Below are 18,193 nucleotides of genomic sequence, written 5' to 3' on the forward strand. Positions count from 1 at the left end.
TTTTTGTTTTTTAAAGAAATAGTGTAAGACTAGTTGCTTGTTATGTTACATGGTCAGTGTAAGGTCTTCCTAAAAATAAAACGTACAGCTTACTGATTTGATTTGATTTGCCTGCCTACGCATATCATTGACACACCATTTTATGTTTCTGATACCTCTCTCCTTTGAGACGGTCTTATTTGTCTCTTTGGCTAAGTGTTCCCATCTCTCCTGCCCCGCAGATGGCTGTGCTGCTGGTCAGTTGTGTAGTGCCCACCCTGCAGATCGTACGTAGTGGCGTAGACGAGGACATCGCCTTCCTCCTGGCCGGCTTCAACATCATCCTGTCGGAGGACCGCCAGGAGGTGGTCAAGATAGTCATCTACTACATGTGGTGTGTGGAAGGTGAGTGAGGCTCTCTCTCACACAGCACACAGTTGAGGAGTAGAGGATTCATTAAAGACTCTAGCACACAGCACCCTTGAGAAGAATGTATAATAAACGTTTACATGTTCACATATAAAAGTGAAGATTACACTTCAGAAGTGTTTGTCCCTGTAAAAGTGTTGAAGAACCATCTCACTAAGAAGAACCTGGACTATTAGAATTCTTAGTGGAACTCAGACCATTCGAAGAGCATCTCTAGAGAACTTTGGAGGATGTTAAAACTAGTTTAATGAAACTGATAGTCTAAGGATTAGTGGAAGGGCCCTGAGTAATGCTTGATCCACACACACTATACAGAAACACACACACACACAAATATATGCTCATATTCAGATACACACACACACACAAATATATGCTCATATTCAGATACACACACACACACACACACACACTTACACACACTCAATACACACATATGCACAGATGCATATACAGAAACACACACACACACAAATATATGCTCATATTCAGATACACACACACACACAAATATATGCTCATATTCAGATACACACACACACACACACAAATATATGCTCATATTCAGATACACACACACACACAAATATATGCTCATATTCAGATACACACACACACACAAATATATGCTCATATTCAGATACACACACACACACACTTACACACACTCAATACACACATATGCACAGATGCATATACAGAAACACACACACACACTTACACACACTCAATACACACATATGCACAGATGCATATACAGAAACACACACACACACAAATATATGCTCATATTCAGATACACACACACACACAAATATATGCTCATATTCAGATACACACACACACACACACTTACACACACTCAATACACACATATGCACAGATGCATATACAGAAACACACACACACACACACTTACACACACTCAATACACACATATGCACAGATGCATATACAGAAACACACGCACTACCTCACACACACTCATTACAATACATATGCACAGATGCATATAAGAAACACACACACACACACACACACACACAAATATATGCTCATATTCAGATACACACACACACACACTTACACACACTCAATACACACATATGCACAGATGCATATACAGAAACACACACACACACTTACACACACTCAATACACACATATGCACAGATGCATATACAGAAACACACACACACACAAATATATGCTCATATTCAGATACACACACACACACAAATATATGCTCATATTCAGATACACACACACACACAAATATATGCTCATATTCAGATACACACACACACACACACAAATATATGCTCATATTCAGATACACACACACACACAAATATATGCTCATATTCAGATACACACACACACACAAATATATGCTCATATTCAGATACACACACACACACACTTACACACACTCAATACACACATATGCACAGATGCATATACAGAAACACACACACACACAAATATATGCTCATATTCAGATACACACACACACACAAATATATGCTCATATTCAGATACACACACACACACACAAATATATGCTCATATTCAGATACACACACACACACACACACTTACACACACTCAATACACACATATGCACAGATGCATATACAGAAACACACACACACACTTACACACACTCAATACACACATATGCACAGATGCATATACAGAAACACACACACACACTTACACACACTCAATACACACATATGCACAGATGCATATACAGAAACACACACACACACTTACACACACTCAATACACACATATGCACAGATGCGACACACATGTGAACACGTACTCACTTACACACACTCAATACACACATATGCACAGATGCATATACAGAAACACACACACACACACTTACACACACTCAATACACACATGTGAACACGTACTCACTTACACACACTCAATACACACATATGCACAGATGCATATACAGAAACACACACACACACACACACACAAAATATATGCTCATATTCAGATACACACACACACACACACACATACATAGAGAGTGAGAGAGACAAACCTAGGGCTGATAAAAAAGGACTGTTTTTATGACTGCCTATTATTACTTAGATAGCTATTATTGCAGACGAGACTGCCTCAATTATCTCTCTTAAATGAAAATGAGGGTCATTACTAGGAAATTGTGGTGTGTCAAATTGCTTTCTAAGTTGAATTGTGACCATTTAATTCAACTCATTACTCCTCAATTTGCCTCCATCCTGCAAGCACAATACATCTAATGTCTTCATTGTGCCCAAAAATGACTTAAAAAATGCTCCTTTGTCTTCTCTGCATTCTCTCTCTCTATCTATCTGTCTCTCTCTCACTCTCTCTTTCTCTATCTATCTGTCTCTCTCACACTCTCTCCCTCTTTCTTTCTTTCTTTCTCTCTCTCTCTCACTTACTCTCTCTATCTCTCTTTATCTATCTCACTCTCTCTCTCCCCCTCCCTCCCTCTGCATCCTCTTCTTCGTTCTCAGGGACAACCTGCAGGGCTTGTATAGAGGGGACATCTACAACGTGTTCAACTGCCAGAGGAGCATCAGGCCATCTCGGCCGGCGCTGGTCTGCTGGATGGGCTTCACCAGCTACCAGGCTGCGGTCATCTGCCTCAGTGAGTAGCACCGGCGCTGCCCCACCACAGGCAAGTGCTCACAGGGTTCACTTCCTCTGGGCAATGAACCACCCTTCTCTCTTCTGTTCAGTGTTTTTTTGTGTGTGTGCGTGTGTGTGTGTGTGTGTGCTGTCTGTCGTCAGGGCCCCTGACTGCACTTCCAATCTCCTCTCATTTTGAATGTTACATGTATTTATCAAGAATTCTTAAGCTAACAATAACCATAATCTGGTCCTGCATTCAGAACTGATAAATACATATAAATACAGCTTTGCATAATTAATAAATATATTATGAAATATAGGTTTTAGCTGTTGTAAATGCTGTTTGTAAATGATGTTTATCATTGTATTGTGCATTTGTAGCTCTAACTCTAATGCATTATTAAGAATTCATCTCCCAGCATTACCCTCCCTGTCTAGTCACTTTAGAGTGTTTAACATGACAGCACTGGGAAATATCAATAAGATGAGTGGAGGGGCTAAATGCATCTTATCATGAAAGGATTTGTTTTTGAGTGAAGGGTGCATTTGTATTTGAAAAACATCAAGCAAGCATTTTCTGCAGAAAAAAACAATCTTCATATTTTGATGTTTTAGTAGGCAATTAATAATCATTAAATGTGTCATGCTTTTGTTGTCTGGTATAGCATTCAGCAACAGTGTCTGAATGCTATTTTTTCATAAATTATTTCTTTGACGAGAAAACAAAACCCTCTTGAAGTTCAGTCATTTTTTCAAGTATTTGTTAATGCTGCTTCTCATTAGTTTAGCGCGTCTGAGAGTTCAGCCTGCTGACATGTATCGCTATGCTGTGTGTCGGTCTACAGGCATGACCATCCAAACGCTGGTGTTTTTCATCTGCCTGCTGTTTGCTGTGTTCCTGGTCATCATCCCAGTTCTTTATGGCCAGAACCTCTTCCTCTTCCACATCATATCAAACATGTGGTGAGTCAGCGTGCCCTCCATAAAAGCACCTTAAGTCGCCAGAGGACTGATATCTAGGCCTACATAAACATGCAGGAAATGCCCTTAAGTCACCAGAGGACTGATATCTACATAAACATGCAGGAAATGCACCTTAAGTCACCAGAGGACTGATATCTACATAAACATGCAGGAAATGCACAATAACGTGAGCACATTGTTATTTATTGCTTCAATGCTGAGGAGTCAAAGACCCAAGAATGTTACTCTTATGCCAGTATAATATAATGTAACATTGATCTTCAATCTTATCATACTGATGATGAGGTCCATGATCAACATGATGGAAGATTATCATTATGGTGATGAAGATGATGATGATGATGATGATGATGATGATGATAGAGATGATTGTGACGATGGGCATATCAAAGGGGAGGAGGATGATGATGAGGACTTTGAGGGCATCACTGCATGATATAATGCATTTTTCTTGCCCTTGATATACGTTTAGCCCAGTGCCCTCACGGTGAACTAAGTACTCTTAATGGCAGCACATCTATGGCTCTTGGCAGGCAATCTCTTGGCTCTCATCCCTATCGATCTAATATCCCACAGAAGAGGCTCTTCTATCTGCTTCCTCTCCAAGTCTCTCTCTCTGCCTCTGCTAAGCCTCTTCTCTTGTGTCTTGTGTGTTTAGGCCCTTCTGGCTAATGCTGATCCTGGCTGTGTTTGTTCAGCACCTGGCTACCAGGTTCCTGTTCATTAAAAAGGTTTCCGGAGCACGAGACCTCCACAACAGGTAAGGTGAAAGGTTGTGACCTTGTGACCTTGATCATGACCTTGCATCCTTCCAAGACAGCAGCTGACTCTAGAATAGGGCGGGGATCACAATAGCCAGCGGCAAGCGGCAGGTTTCCTATTGTTCTCTATGTTTCAGCAGTGGAGCGGTGGCAACGCTGGCTTAACACTAGCATTGAACAAGCTGAGCATTGAACTTGGTTCAACTTTCAAAGCGCAATGCGAGTGTATTCAATTGAGAAACCATTTTGTTGCTTAGGAACGAGATAAAACGTATTATGGTCTGAGCGTTGCGTTACGTTTGCCGCTGGCAAATGTGATCCCCGCCTAGGTCTGGCACTGACCTGGCAGATCCACACTGCATCAGGACCTAATCAGGGTCAGGAAGAGGTCAGAACTAATCAGCAGTGGTGTGGGTCCAGTTCAGGGGCAGTAGCATGGGACCGCTCAAATGGATCAGAATATAAGCTAAGGCTGATGATGGATTTTAAATTATTCTGTTAATGTGGTACTTCATCATATGTTAAGATCATTCTGCAGCTACGTTGGCACAGTAAAGGGTCCCAGGGTCATGGCTATACAGCACTTCTCAGGGAACACATATGCAAATAACACATATTCCATGTTTGAACTGTAAGACCCAAACATCTGCTACATTGGATTGAAATGAAAAACTGTAACTGTATTACATGCTTGAGTCCAAAGTGATGACTTGTGTGTTGTATGTGTAAAGCTTTACTTCCAGGCGAGGCATGCTGATGTGAGGGAATGTTCTGGTCTCTGTCTCTCTGCAGGGGTAGTCTGTTCCTGATGACCTACCTGCTCTTCCCCGTCAATGTCCTGCTGGGTGTGCTCTTGGGCATCTGGAGGGTGGTCATCACGGCCCTCTTCAACATCATCCACTTAGGCAGGATGGACATCAGCCTCCTCAACCGCAACGTGGAGGCTTTCGACCCAAGTGAGTCCCGGTTCCTCCATGTTTAGTGTACGGACACAACGTCTCGGCAACCCAGATGTGTGTTGCGTTGATCTCACTCTACCAAACAGCAGTTCTCCCCCAGACTGTCACTAGTGTGAGATTTTTTATCCATGCATCCATTCATCCATCTGCCCCTGTTCAGGGCTGGCTACAGTGAAGCCCAGTTGAGCATAGTCGAATCATTAATTCTCTATTTTTTCAGGCTTTTTTTACATTTTTTTTATTTTATTTTTATTTTATTTACTGTGTGGATCACAGCGAGTGTGCAATATCCAGTGATGGTAATTGATCAGGGTCTTTGGATGTGTTCCTATATTAAAGCATTGATTCAATACAAATGTTTTAAAAATGTCCTGGATATGATTTAATGGAGATGCTCTCACAAGCAGCACTCCCACCATTATGGTAATGCTAGCTCCTAGCTCTCTAATCAGTATTTTTTTCTGTTATATTAGCTATATTATCCCAGCCAAGTACCCATAAAAATGTGAGAATTGCATAATTTTCCTAACGGCTACTAATGGAAGCTGTACCTATGTACACACTCTGAGGGATGCTAGGGGCTGGATGTTATTCAGATGATACCAGCCCTGTAAATGCCAGGCAGTGATTTCCTTGCAATTCACGCCGCGAGCTGGAAAGGGGGGTGTGGGGTGAGATGAGATGCGTATGGAACGATAAAACCGACAGGTAACCGTCGCCGACAGAGCCGCCATTACCTCTGATTGCTTTTGATCGCTGCACGCTGGTAATCTCAGTGCAGATTGCTTTCGTACCAACTCTTTCTCTCTCTGTCTTGCTCTCTCTCTTTCTCTCTGTTATTCTCTGTGTCTCTCCAATTCCCCACCCCACCCCTACCTTCACTCCTGCCCAATCCTCCTCCAGCTGCCCCCTCTCCCCCCTCCGTAACCCCTCCTGACGCCCTTGGTGTTGTCTACTCTGCAGGTTACCGCTGCTATGCCCATTACCTGAAGATTGAGGTGAGCCAATCTCACCCGGTCATGAAGGCCTTCTGCGGCATGCTCTTGCACATCTGCAGCCAGGACGGTGTGCCACGGACCAGGGATGCTGAGGAAGGTAAGCAGTTTGCCCAGGACACACACTCAATAGACAACATCAACAAAAATAAAAAAAAAACTGCTCATATAGCAGGCTAAATGAGCTGTAAATCTCCAATGTGAAAAACAATAGATAACAATATGTTCTTCGGATTTGTGTTTTTGTTTCTCTCCTGTTTACTAACAGGAATAGAGAAGTTGTGACATAAATAACATCAAATAAATATGTGTAATGGGGGCACACATGCATAAATGGTGAATGTCACAGAGAAACATTTAGACAAGTGACTGCAGTGTGCTAAGGACAGAGGTAAAAATACTAGATGAGGCCACATTAGGGAGAATGATCAGGGTGAGCTTAGTTTGATACATCCCTGGCTTCTCCATTGTCTGGGAGAAAAAATAGATTCAGAATGAACAATGAGTCAGTGCTCACTGACACCCGCCTCGCTGTGTCTCTCCACCCTGTCAAGGCCAGAGCCGTCACGGTGTGATGTGCCGTCGGCCTGCCTAATGTCTAAAAAATGGATTCATCAACATCACTGGCACGGGGCCGGCAGGCAGACATCTTTATACTGATTGAATCTGTCAGTGTAAATCTGGCCACGCTGAGCAATCATAATTATAATTTAACATGGCCTCTCCATTGCCCTCAATCAGGCCTGTCTTCTCTCTCTAAGCAGCTGCACCTCAGCTGTGGCCTCCATTCACTGCGGAGTGTGTGTGTGTGACACCAGGGCATATTTTTCCTGTCAACAATACGTCTTAATTTTGGATTTCCAGGCCAGGAAACTCAACTGTTTCCTTATTCCCCACCCCCCACCCCCACACACACCCCCACACACTTTCCTTGATACATCCTCTTTCGCATTTCCATTTTGAGTGTCGGATGAATCTAACTGCATCCTTGTCAACCCACGCAGTGTGTTTCAGTAAGACCAAAGGAGGATAATTGGGAACTGTATGGTGATCGACACATTTACTCTTGTGTATCATTTCATAATCTCCTAAAATCCAAGTGTGTGTGTGTGTGTGTGTGTGTGTGATTCATCAGATTATAAATCCTGTGACCCCGCCAACCCCACCCACTACCCTAGTGCATTTTGTTGCAGCCGCAGCGCTCCCTTGAGCGAGTGAACTGCCGTTTTTTTGGTGGAGATTAGCTGTGGATTACGCAGATGGGTCTGGCTAATTGACTGCTTCATATTTATGCTGCCCATAGAGCTTGGTGTTACAGGGTGTAATTGTAAGCCCAATATGTTCCTACTGTGCGCATAGATTATATCAACACCTGCCATTATAAGAATGCTGTGAATCTATTCATGTACTTTTATCAGACATCACCATGCAATGCAGTAGAGTTCAGAACAAATTTAGTCTGTGATTCCAATCCAAAATACTTTTTGTCAAATTTCGACTAAATTTCCTTTTATTTTATTAAAATTCCTTAATATACAGAAATTTTACTGTAAACAAAAACAAGTGCTGTATACCCTTTTATACAATTTGGTACGGTCATTTTAAAAGCACATTTATTGATTTTGTGTACAAATTAGACATCATCCAAAAATAATCTCTGTGGTTTCCTATGTACTCAGGGGGAGTTGCTATTCAGTGCAGACTAACTGATCACAAAATGTGGGGGGTGGTGAAGTGTCACATCACTGAATCCATCAATGGCTCTAGGCCTTTTTAAAAACACATTTTTGGCTTGTATTGGCTTTTTCTCAGTCTCATTCCATCCTCTAATCATTCAAGCCTAATGAAACTCATGCATTGTGTGTGTGTGGTTGGGTTCTGAGTTGTTGATCTCACGTTGGGTGTGTTAACCCTTCACAGGCATCCAGCTGGTGCAGCAGGAGAAGAAGCAGAAGAAAGTGTCGAGTGCGAAGCGCGCCCGGGGCCACTGGCAGCTGCTCTACACGCTGGTCAACAACCCATCGCTGGTGGGCTCGCGCAAGCACTTCCAGCGCCAGACCTCCGAGGGCTTCTTTAACGGTACGCTCTGCCGCACCGGCAAGGACGGCAGCATCCTCAAGGAGCCCAGCAAGGAGGCGGAGAGCGCCGGCTCCAAGTGAGCTGGACCCAGCCAGTGACCCCCGACTGCCCAGCCCAGTCCAGCCTGACACTGCACTCCAAGCCACCGGGCCTCTTAGTCTCTCACACACATGCGCGTGGGCCTGCTGTGGACTCCCCTCTTGGCCATATTAAAGATGCTAGCATTATCTGTCTGCTGCTGCTGCTGTAGAACTGACAGCGTTGGGTGAGCTCAAGTGAGTGCGCTCACGTAGCGCAGCGCTTCAGGACAAACTCAGTTCAGTCTCATGGGGTGGGGTGGGGTGTGGGAGTTCAATCCAGCTATTTAACAGCTATGTCCGTGAGACATTTAGCCGCTAAATGCCTTGATTTGACAGTCTCTCTAAAATGCAGGCAGTGATTTGGTTATCTATATGAGTGAGCGCACAGCATGCATGTATGCATGGGTGGGTGAATGACCTGTATGGGCTGTGTGTGTGTGTGTGTGTGTGTGTGTTTGAGACTGTTATGTTCAGAAATACACAACTCGACTATCAGCAAATTGGCATGGCACTGACATTGTCTCTAACCATTTCTGTAAGGTTAGAATATTTATGAATGTACAAAGTGTTCTATTTTGAAGATTTAGCTAATGTTAATTTGAAGTGCCTATAATTTCACACACAAATTGGTGAAATGGTCACCAGTTGTGAAAAGAATAATAATATAGTTAAGTATGGACAGATCCAACTATTTATATACTAGATAGCTTGACCTGTCTGTTTTGTTTGTCATCTATTATTTGTCTTGTGCAACCGTTTTTCTCATCTCTTACTGTGAAATTTCATTTCAACACTGGACACTCTGCTCTCATCTCTCCTTTGTTCCTCTATTTACATATCAGCTTCTTCTCTATGTTGCTGCTCTTTATGTGTCAGAACCATGTCTCACGTTGCTTTTGAGGAAATCTAGTGAATTTTATTTGTGATTAAAAGACAGAAGTGTGAACAATACAACTTGAGATTATTCTTTATTTCGGTGAAATTTGTTCAGATTAACTGTTATTTTGAAAGAACAAATTAAACAATGCAGCGCTCCGTGAGGGTTATGGAGAGCCTTGAGAAAATATTCTGAAAAGCGATATTTTTCGATGTTAGATCTTAGTCTCCTTCGTAGGCATATAACTGTAGAAAGACGTTCCGCGTTATTTTGTAAACATGAATAAATAAATAAAATAAAACGTTCTTCTCGTTGCTCAACATGTTGCATGTAGTCTGAACTGATCTGCTACTATAGGCTTAACCTATATGCTTTAATTTAAAAAAAAAAAAAAAAATTTGGGCTAATTTTGTATATGATTGACAGTTCTAAATAAATCTACAGTTGGCATAGGGTTTCTTTCTATCGAAAATGTATTTTTGCGCTCTTGGGATTCTTTATCAACGGTGTGCAATTTTGTAGGCCTAGGCTACCTACGGGCCGTTTTTTTTCTTTTACAAAAGAAAAAAGAATATGAAAAAACTTAAACGATGTAGCTTAAAGTTGTGATCAACTGATACGCTATAGCTGCATTTTATTCGGCCAGCATCTTTCGCAGTATACCTTGTATGCGAGAGAACAAAGGCAAGAAAGTCGCCTTGTTGAATCCACCGTGTTGAATTGAATCTCGCGCATCCTCTCTTTTGACCGAGAAGAAACATATTAGCACATTTCCATAAAAGGTACATACGAGTGTTCCAATAAAATATGTCTTTTCAGGTTGCATAGGCCACTTTGCAAATTGAGTAGCCGATCATGTGAGGTAATATAACATGTTCTAATCTACTTTGTAACAGAGAAAGCAAAGGCACGATTAATCTGATCTAGAGTAGCCTATATATATATATATTTATATTATACATACACTTTTTATATTGAGGATAATTTAAACAGCACCAAAATGTCAGTCCAGCCAGAGTTACAGTAACTGTAGCAAAATAGATATAGGCTATAAAGTCAATTTAAATTTTATTGATGTTTCTCTTTTTTTCCATAGTTGGACAGAATCAAACATTTTCCGCAGATCTTTCAAACTAACCAACGCCCACATATGTCCTCCGAATAACAAAATAGTCTCACAGCCTGCAATTCAGTAGGTATGGCCTAGTAGTAGTATAGTATAGTAGGAAACAATTACACACTTTGTTTTCAGTGTTTTATCCTCTTAATTTTAAGAAAAAGAAAAAAGGTTACATAAAAAGTAGCCTACTGGATTACATCTTGTTGAATAAAAACGAACATCGTATTTCTTTTTCTTAAGTTTTATTAAGTTCACGTACATAAAATCATATCAAAATCTGAAAACGCTTGGGATTTTTTTACAACATCGGCAGACAGCTGATCACAAAACAAGTCACTATGCGTCAATGTACAGAACACTCGAAACCTCCACGCGCTCTTCTGCGCTATAGGTGATAGGCTAGTAGAAATCGACGATTTGTAATCATATAAAAGAGAAATCTTTTGAATTTGATGGGCTAACATCACATATCAACATTTAGGATATCTATCGTCCTATTTTCTAATGAAACACACATTAAAATACTTCTGTGTGACATGCCACGAACAAGTATCTCAGAGAAGAGAAAAGACACGTTCAGAATCAATCCAGAGAGGAGAGGATAGCACCCGTTCGTCATAAAGTCACACGTTTTAGAGTCTCACATTACATTTAACAGCGTCCGTTGAAATAGGCTCGAGTTAACTTTTTCAAGCACTGTACGTACATGCTGTGACAATGGGTAAAGTGAAATCCCCCTAAGGGTGACGATACATGGTGCAACTTTTTGAGCAATGCTGCTGGTGCTGCGCAACCACACAACCACCTCTCTGTGTAGGATGGTCGTTATAATTTGCCTATTGATGATTACAGTTCTCCAGAAAAAAAATGTTGTCCAATATTGGGATTGTGCTAGACCAACAATAATCACGAACATTGCGGGTAACATTGCTCAAAAAGTTGCTTTGTGTATCATCAGCTTAAGTCTCGAAGAACAATGGAACTCAGTCAGTGCCTGGACACGTTCAATGTAACACGGCTATCCAGCAATCCGACCGACTGAAGCGGACGCTGAAATGTCACAAATGGCTACGCCCTTCATAAAATTCGTTCCAGTATCAGTCGAAATGTGTAAACACTGATGACTACAAAGTTTTATTCGATTGGCTTTTTTATGAAGTAGCCCATTTCTGTAGGCTACGTTTGACTGTACATTTTCTTCTCTCAGAAAAGACGGGTGATCCGTTCGCCCTATCCAGAGCGCTCAGTCTTAGTTTCATAAACCTCCCTTCCATTTGGAAAATCATAGCCTATACATCGATTGACACTGCACTGAGGTAAAATAGGCAACCCACCTTTATCAGGGCGATTACATGTGAAATGGTTGGTAGATTTCTGCTTGATAACATGATTAAAAGTTACTATTTTACAAGATCTTTGACCGTTACGAAATTGACTCAGCGACCAGGCTGTTTGTAATTGCCGTTGATTTCCTCTGAAATATTCACAGCCTCGGCCCCTAGGGGCAACCTGTCGCTGTATTCAGACCCCACCTCGAATTCCTCCTGCGTTTTGGACTGCGAGCCGGCAATGGACTCTGTTACCACGCTGCCCTCCATTTCACCTTCCCCATCCTCCTCCTCTCCCTCTGCGTCTCCCTCAACATCACCCAGCTCACTCGGATTGAAGGTTTTCTCCGACTCCACAAAAGAGGCTCTCGGGTCAAAGTCAGTAGTTATGTTTTTCTCCATCTGGTCCGGATTTTGAGCTTTCATAATTAGCTTGTAGGTCTTTCCCTGATACTTGTATAACAGATGACAACAGGTGGCTCCAAGCAGAGGTACAGTAGCCAAAGCCAGCAAGAAAATACTGACCACCACAATGATGAGCAGTGAGGGGATTTTCTTCCTGGTGGTAAACACAACCTGGACCTGACAGTCCTGACCCCCATAGGTGAGACAGAGTGTATAATTCGTGCCAGGCTTTAAGCCTTGGAAACGATAGGCGTTGACGCCATCCTCAATCTTGGACCACTGAACAACCGAGTGGCCGTTGCCAGTGCTGACACAAAGGTAAAGCATGTCCAGGGGGGATTTTTTTGTGATAGTCTGGTACAGGCTGAAGGGCTCCTTCTCCACGGTCTGCAGGTCTTGGGTGTGGCTGATCTGAAGGTTTGACTTGCTGTTGGCCAGCTTCAGTGGGTTCAGCTGGACTTTGGCCTCAGTCTCGGACACCTCCAGCGCAATCACCCCGAAATCAAAGGTGTACTGCTTGAGCTCGTCCAGGCTCAGGTTGAAAGCGTGGTTAGATATGTACTGTGTGCCGTCATTTACACCACAATTGCTGGCAAAAGACAGGTCTTTGGTGCCCTCTCCTATCTTCTCTGAGTCAGCCGTAACAGAGACTGACCCGGTTGGAAGTGTTTTGGGTTTATCCTCAGATTTGATCACATTGTTAATGGAGATCTTGGGGCCAGGTTTGCTGACAGGTGGGCGCACCTTGCCAGTAGAAGTGTCCAGCCCGGAATCAATGGCGTGTTTTGGGGTGCCAGCCATCACCACTTTGACGGTGCCCTCAGCTTTGCCCACTTCGTTGGCGGCGGAGCAGCTGTAGTTGCCATCTTCCTTCTTGCTCATGCGCGGGATGATCACGGTGCCATTTTGAAACACCAGGAAACGTGTGTTGGTCGTTGCATTGTTGATCGGGACCTCAGCATTTTCCACAAAAGTGGGCAGAGCGAACTGGAAGTGCTGCTTCCAGTTTACCACGTCCCACTGGACCTTTGGTTTTGGACTGCCCAGGGCCTCACAGGTCAAGATGACCTTGTATCCCTCATAGAGCTCAGTGGTCTCAACGTTGGGCTGATGGGTGATGGTAACAGTGGGCGCCTTGCAGTCCATTTTGGGCATATTCACCACGGACACCCCCTTGAGGTGCGTGGGCAACTCGCACACAATGTTCTCCTGCTCAGGCACCGTGATGGTCACCCCTCGAATCCAGTCCCTCAGCCACTCCAGGCTGCAGGAGCAGGTGAAGGGGTTGTTGTAGATCTGGAGGTGAGACAAGCTGAGGGACTCGAACGTGCCCTGCGCGATGGTGGTGAACTTGTTGTTGTTGATGCGGAGTGAGCGCAGCTCTTTGAGGGTGAGGAAAGCATCCTTGGGCAAGGACACCATCTCATTATTGTTCATTTTCAAGAGCTGCAGAGCAGTGAGGTTGACCAGGTCCTCCCAAGGGAAGTTGACGATCTTGTTGTAGCTGATGTCCAGGTTCCTCAGGTTGACCAGTGGGGCCAAGGTGTCCCGCTCCACGGTGACAATGGCGTTGTGGGCAAGCCACAGAGAGGTAATCATGGTGACATTGACAAAGCTCTTGGCCTTGAGCACCTGGATCTTGTTGGCCGACAGGCTGAGGGTCGTTACATTGGAAGGCAGTCCCACGGGCACGAGAAGCAGCTGTTTGGAAGCACAGTCCGCAAGCTGAACAGAATATTTATCCATGCAGTTACAGGGTTCAGGGCACCCCTGCACTGTGCCAATTGCCACAGTCCATAAGCCGAAAATTAGCAGGTACCTGGAGTCCATTTTCAGTACCTGCGAAGAAAGCACTGGTTAGTATTGCAATACCCAGAATGAACTGATCATTTTCATTTCCTGATTATAAAAAAAAAACACCTTGGAATGAAATACATTGAACTTCCTGATTCCGTGACTATGTAGCTTCTGATCACCTTCTTGTGCCAGAAATGCAGTAGCTTTATTATGCCACTTGAAATGTGGGGCAGTGTGTGAATTCTGTTTAGGCAGGACCGAGAGCTGCAGCTCGGAAGAGCGCAGAAAAGTCACTCACGGACAGCCAAAATAAAGCTCGCGTTTTACAGTTTACAGTTTGCGTTGACTAATAGCAGATCATAACACCAAATCATCAGCCTTTTTTTCTAAACCAGCCCTGGGTGTAGTTTATTCTACTTCTACTATTCTACTGCACATGAATACACAAATACAGAAATATATTCAGTAATTCCGAACTACTAAGTTCATGAATACATTTTATAAAACGACGTGGAAGCGCTTGTCCTTCTGCAGCACTGTGAGCGCTCTGTCCGTGGTGCTGAAAGAACCCCTGTCTGGCACACAGATGATCATGATTTGATTTGGCGACCTTTTCCCCCACACACAATGATAAATAATATTAAAGGATAAATGATAATAAGTCATTCTACAAAGCTTACAAAGCTTACGCAAATTACAAAGCATGCACTAGAACTACATCTGCTACTGCGCATCGCATGGAAAGTCTAAAACGAGACTGAATAAGTTCAAGAATTTTTCATTTGTACACTTTCACACATTCTTGCATCGCATAATTTCCCTTTGGTAGATTATAGTTTAACACCTTCCTTACTCAGAAATGGTCTTACCTGATCATGGATTTCCAAGTCCTTTAATGCAATATAGTTTGTAAGGAACAGCAGTGGTATTTAATATGAACAGATATTAGAGGCTTAGTGCAGGAATATTGTAGCATATATTCGATCCTCTTGCATGACTTTGAAAGGCGGTGATGATTGGTGAAAGACAAACGAGGAGACATTTTTGTCTCAGTGTGATGTTGAACAATCCCGAGGCTGTTTTCTCTGTGCGGTTGAGTTTGAGTGGGATTCATTGCGCGTTCCCGCCTTCGTAGGGGAAGGGGAGGGCTTGTGAACGCGCGGCCTCTCCCATCTCTCCCATGTTAAAGCTACAGGGTCCTTGCCATCCCGAAGGAATATTTATAATTGATGTTTAATATTTATATTTATAACTGATGTTTAATTCATCTAGCTTCCTAAAGATCATCCCTGACCTCGTTCCATTGTGAAGACCAACACAATAAAAACAGCAGCTGATCATATCATTTAGCCTACTTGATTTTGAAGATGAATACCAGTCACAGAAGAACACTAGCCAGTCTTTAGCTGAGCACAATTATGAAATAATTCAAAGACTTTCCAGAATTTTCCAAACCTATACGGTATAAGGATTTTGTTCTGATGCGCCATGGGGATTAACTGTTTTAGTTGGTAAAACCCATTAGCCTATTGACTTTAAACACAGTCATAAAATTACAAGGTGTGAGATCAGACTTTATAACGTTGCTCAATGGTTGTCCCATTGTTTACGTTGACTGTAACAGATGACATTCGTACAACACTAAATAAAGTGAACAGGATGTTGTTGAATAAGACCAACGTGAAAAAACGAACCATGGATATGCTGCGGCGAAGCGATGTTTGTAAATTTAAAGGATGGGAAGAAATTATTTGAGATAAACTATCCCTAGACTACTGATCGGAGAAATACAAAAGAACACCGACTGTTGATTGTTAACACAGAATAAGACCAGATGTAGTTGCGGTAGCCTGTCCTATCTGTACGGCAACATTGTGGGCTAAAGGCTGTGTAGATGAGCGATAGTGTTAATGTGTGTTTACATAGCAGAGTCAGACATTCGGTTCTGCTGAGTAACTTTGGCAGACAGCACAGTGTGGTTGCACCCGAGAGCATCTTTTGTTAGTATATGGCTAAATGCTGCCACCTGCTGATGAACTTTGCCCCACACATGTTGCACAAACTCCATGCATTCAGTTCACGTGATCAGAAATGAAAACCCTAATCAGTCAAATATGTTTTGATTGATTGGTAAAATTTCTCTGACATTAAACCATGTTTTATATTTCAGTGGGTTGCAATGCTATCTTATTATATGTTGTCAGGTTTTTGTTTCACTGTTTTATTTTTGGTTTCTCTTCTCAATTGGAAAAGGCTGTATGAGGTATTTCTGGCGGCACATTAATTTCCTTTCCCACAACAACTAAGTCATTTTATTATTACGCTGAAGAAACAAAACAACACTTATCTTTATTTCAACCTCACTATTCTCGACTTAACTAATTTGACCGCTGTGAAGGGCCGAAAAAGGGACCGCTGTCTCGCTATCCGGCAAAAGATTCTTTGGACGCCGCTATTTATGGATTTCCTGCTCCCATTGACTTACATTGAACACATGTAAACAAAACGTCAATTATGTGCTCAAACTAACGCCGCTGACTTATGAAAACAACCATTCCACTTTGATACGAAACTACATAATTGTACAACATGTATACAACAAAAATCACATAATTTGGATCAAGTAATGTGGAGAAATCTTATGCAAAGTGTCAACCCCTAACAATGTGCCCATTGCCCAAATTTATGGTCGACTAATGTCGAATGTCAGAGTAATGACATTGAAAAAGGTACCTTCATGATACACTTTAATTTATAAAGGTACGAAGTATAAAAAGAAAAACACAATTTATCAGATGGATTAACATTTATTCGAGGGCACATCTATTCCCAGAACTATAATGGGTGTTAAATATTCCACAACCACTAGATGGCAGCATGACACAGCACATAAAGTACACATACGTTTCGCTGCGACCTGAAGGATGGCGTGGTTGAATATCCACTTCTCCTGCACTTCGGGTCTAATAGCGAGTGAATTGTACGACCACCAGATGACGCCATTTCACTGCACCTCGGGCCTAATAGCTGCTGTAACTTCGTTTAAGTAATAAGCCTCGAGGAGCCGACGGTTACACTTGTTTTATGGGCGTTGTTAGCCACGCTGCGCAAGCCGGGTAGGCTAATAATGTAACATTAAAAAATAGAAGATAAAAAAAAAAACTAAATAATTACACCAAAAAAGGCTACAGTCGCGTGTGTTCGTAAAGTTCGTAAAAATATCATATAATGTTGACTTAAGATGGGGGAGAGAGCTGAACATATTACACTTAACTAATTGTTCATTGTTGAAAATCAATCAAAAGTTTGTAGTTGATCCAGATGTCATTGGTCGCAAGGACTGTTAATGGGTGTATCCACAATTGGGACCTTGTTACAAGTTGGTCTTTCAGCTGCTTTCAGCTGATAATGTAATCAGTGGCCGTCAGAAAACATGAGGAATGAGATGCCACACATAAAATGTACAGTCAAACAGAATGCACAAACATCAATGGGAATCCACCAAACACAGCAGGGAACCATGTTATTGTCAATCAGCACTCTGCCACGCTAAATCAGACCCTGCTTATGTTTGTGCAGAGCAGAACAGATATTTGTAGATATGATGCAGGACCTGTTAAGAGAGATTGGCAACTCAGTCTCCCTCATACTAGTCCCTACGGTGAACGATGTAATAGCATAGTGCTGCTGCTTCTGATGTGCAAGACCAGACAGGGTATATATTCATAATGTGACAGGCAGCATGTATTTA

At 42.4% G+C, this 18,193-nt stretch overlaps 2 protein-coding genes across 2 annotated transcripts in view; one reads left to right on the forward strand and one right to left on the reverse strand.

Annotated features, from left to right (window-relative positions):
• The window catches only part of stra6 (signaling receptor and transporter of retinol STRA6), a 28,220-nt gene extending 18,354 nt beyond the window's left edge, over positions 1–9,866 (forward strand). Inside the window, exons 11-17 of the mRNA XM_048257240.1 lie at positions 222–388; positions 2,940–3,073; positions 3,903–4,020; positions 4,700–4,801; positions 5,595–5,758; positions 6,725–6,856; positions 8,677–9,866. Coding sequence (XP_048113197.1) covers positions 222–388; positions 2,940–3,073; positions 3,903–4,020; positions 4,700–4,801; positions 5,595–5,758; positions 6,725–6,856; positions 8,677–8,915 — 1,056 coding nt within the window. The 3' untranslated portion in view covers positions 8,916–9,866. The remainder of the gene's footprint in view (positions 1–221; positions 389–2,939; positions 3,074–3,902; positions 4,021–4,699; positions 4,802–5,594; positions 5,759–6,724; positions 6,857–8,676) is intronic.
• A 1,271-nt stretch (positions 9,867–11,137) lies between these two features.
• islr2 (immunoglobulin superfamily containing leucine-rich repeat 2) lies at positions 11,138–15,566 on the reverse strand. Its single transcript, XM_048258018.1, has 2 exons — positions 15,312–15,566; positions 11,138–14,484 (listed from the first exon to the last, which is right to left on the reverse strand). The coding sequence occupies exon 2, from the start codon at positions 14,473–14,475 to the stop codon at positions 12,349–12,351; it is 2,127 nt and encodes a 708-aa protein (XP_048113975.1). The 5' UTR covers positions 14,476–14,484; positions 15,312–15,566; the 3' UTR covers positions 11,138–12,348.
• Between the last annotated feature and the right edge of the window lie 2,627 nt (positions 15,567–18,193).

Source organism: Alosa alosa, chromosome 11 (genome assembly GCF_017589495.1).
Source record: "Alosa alosa isolate M-15738 ecotype Scorff River chromosome 11, AALO_Geno_1.1, whole genome shotgun sequence".
NCBI lineage: Eukaryota > Metazoa > Chordata > Actinopteri > Clupeiformes > Clupeidae > Alosa > Alosa alosa.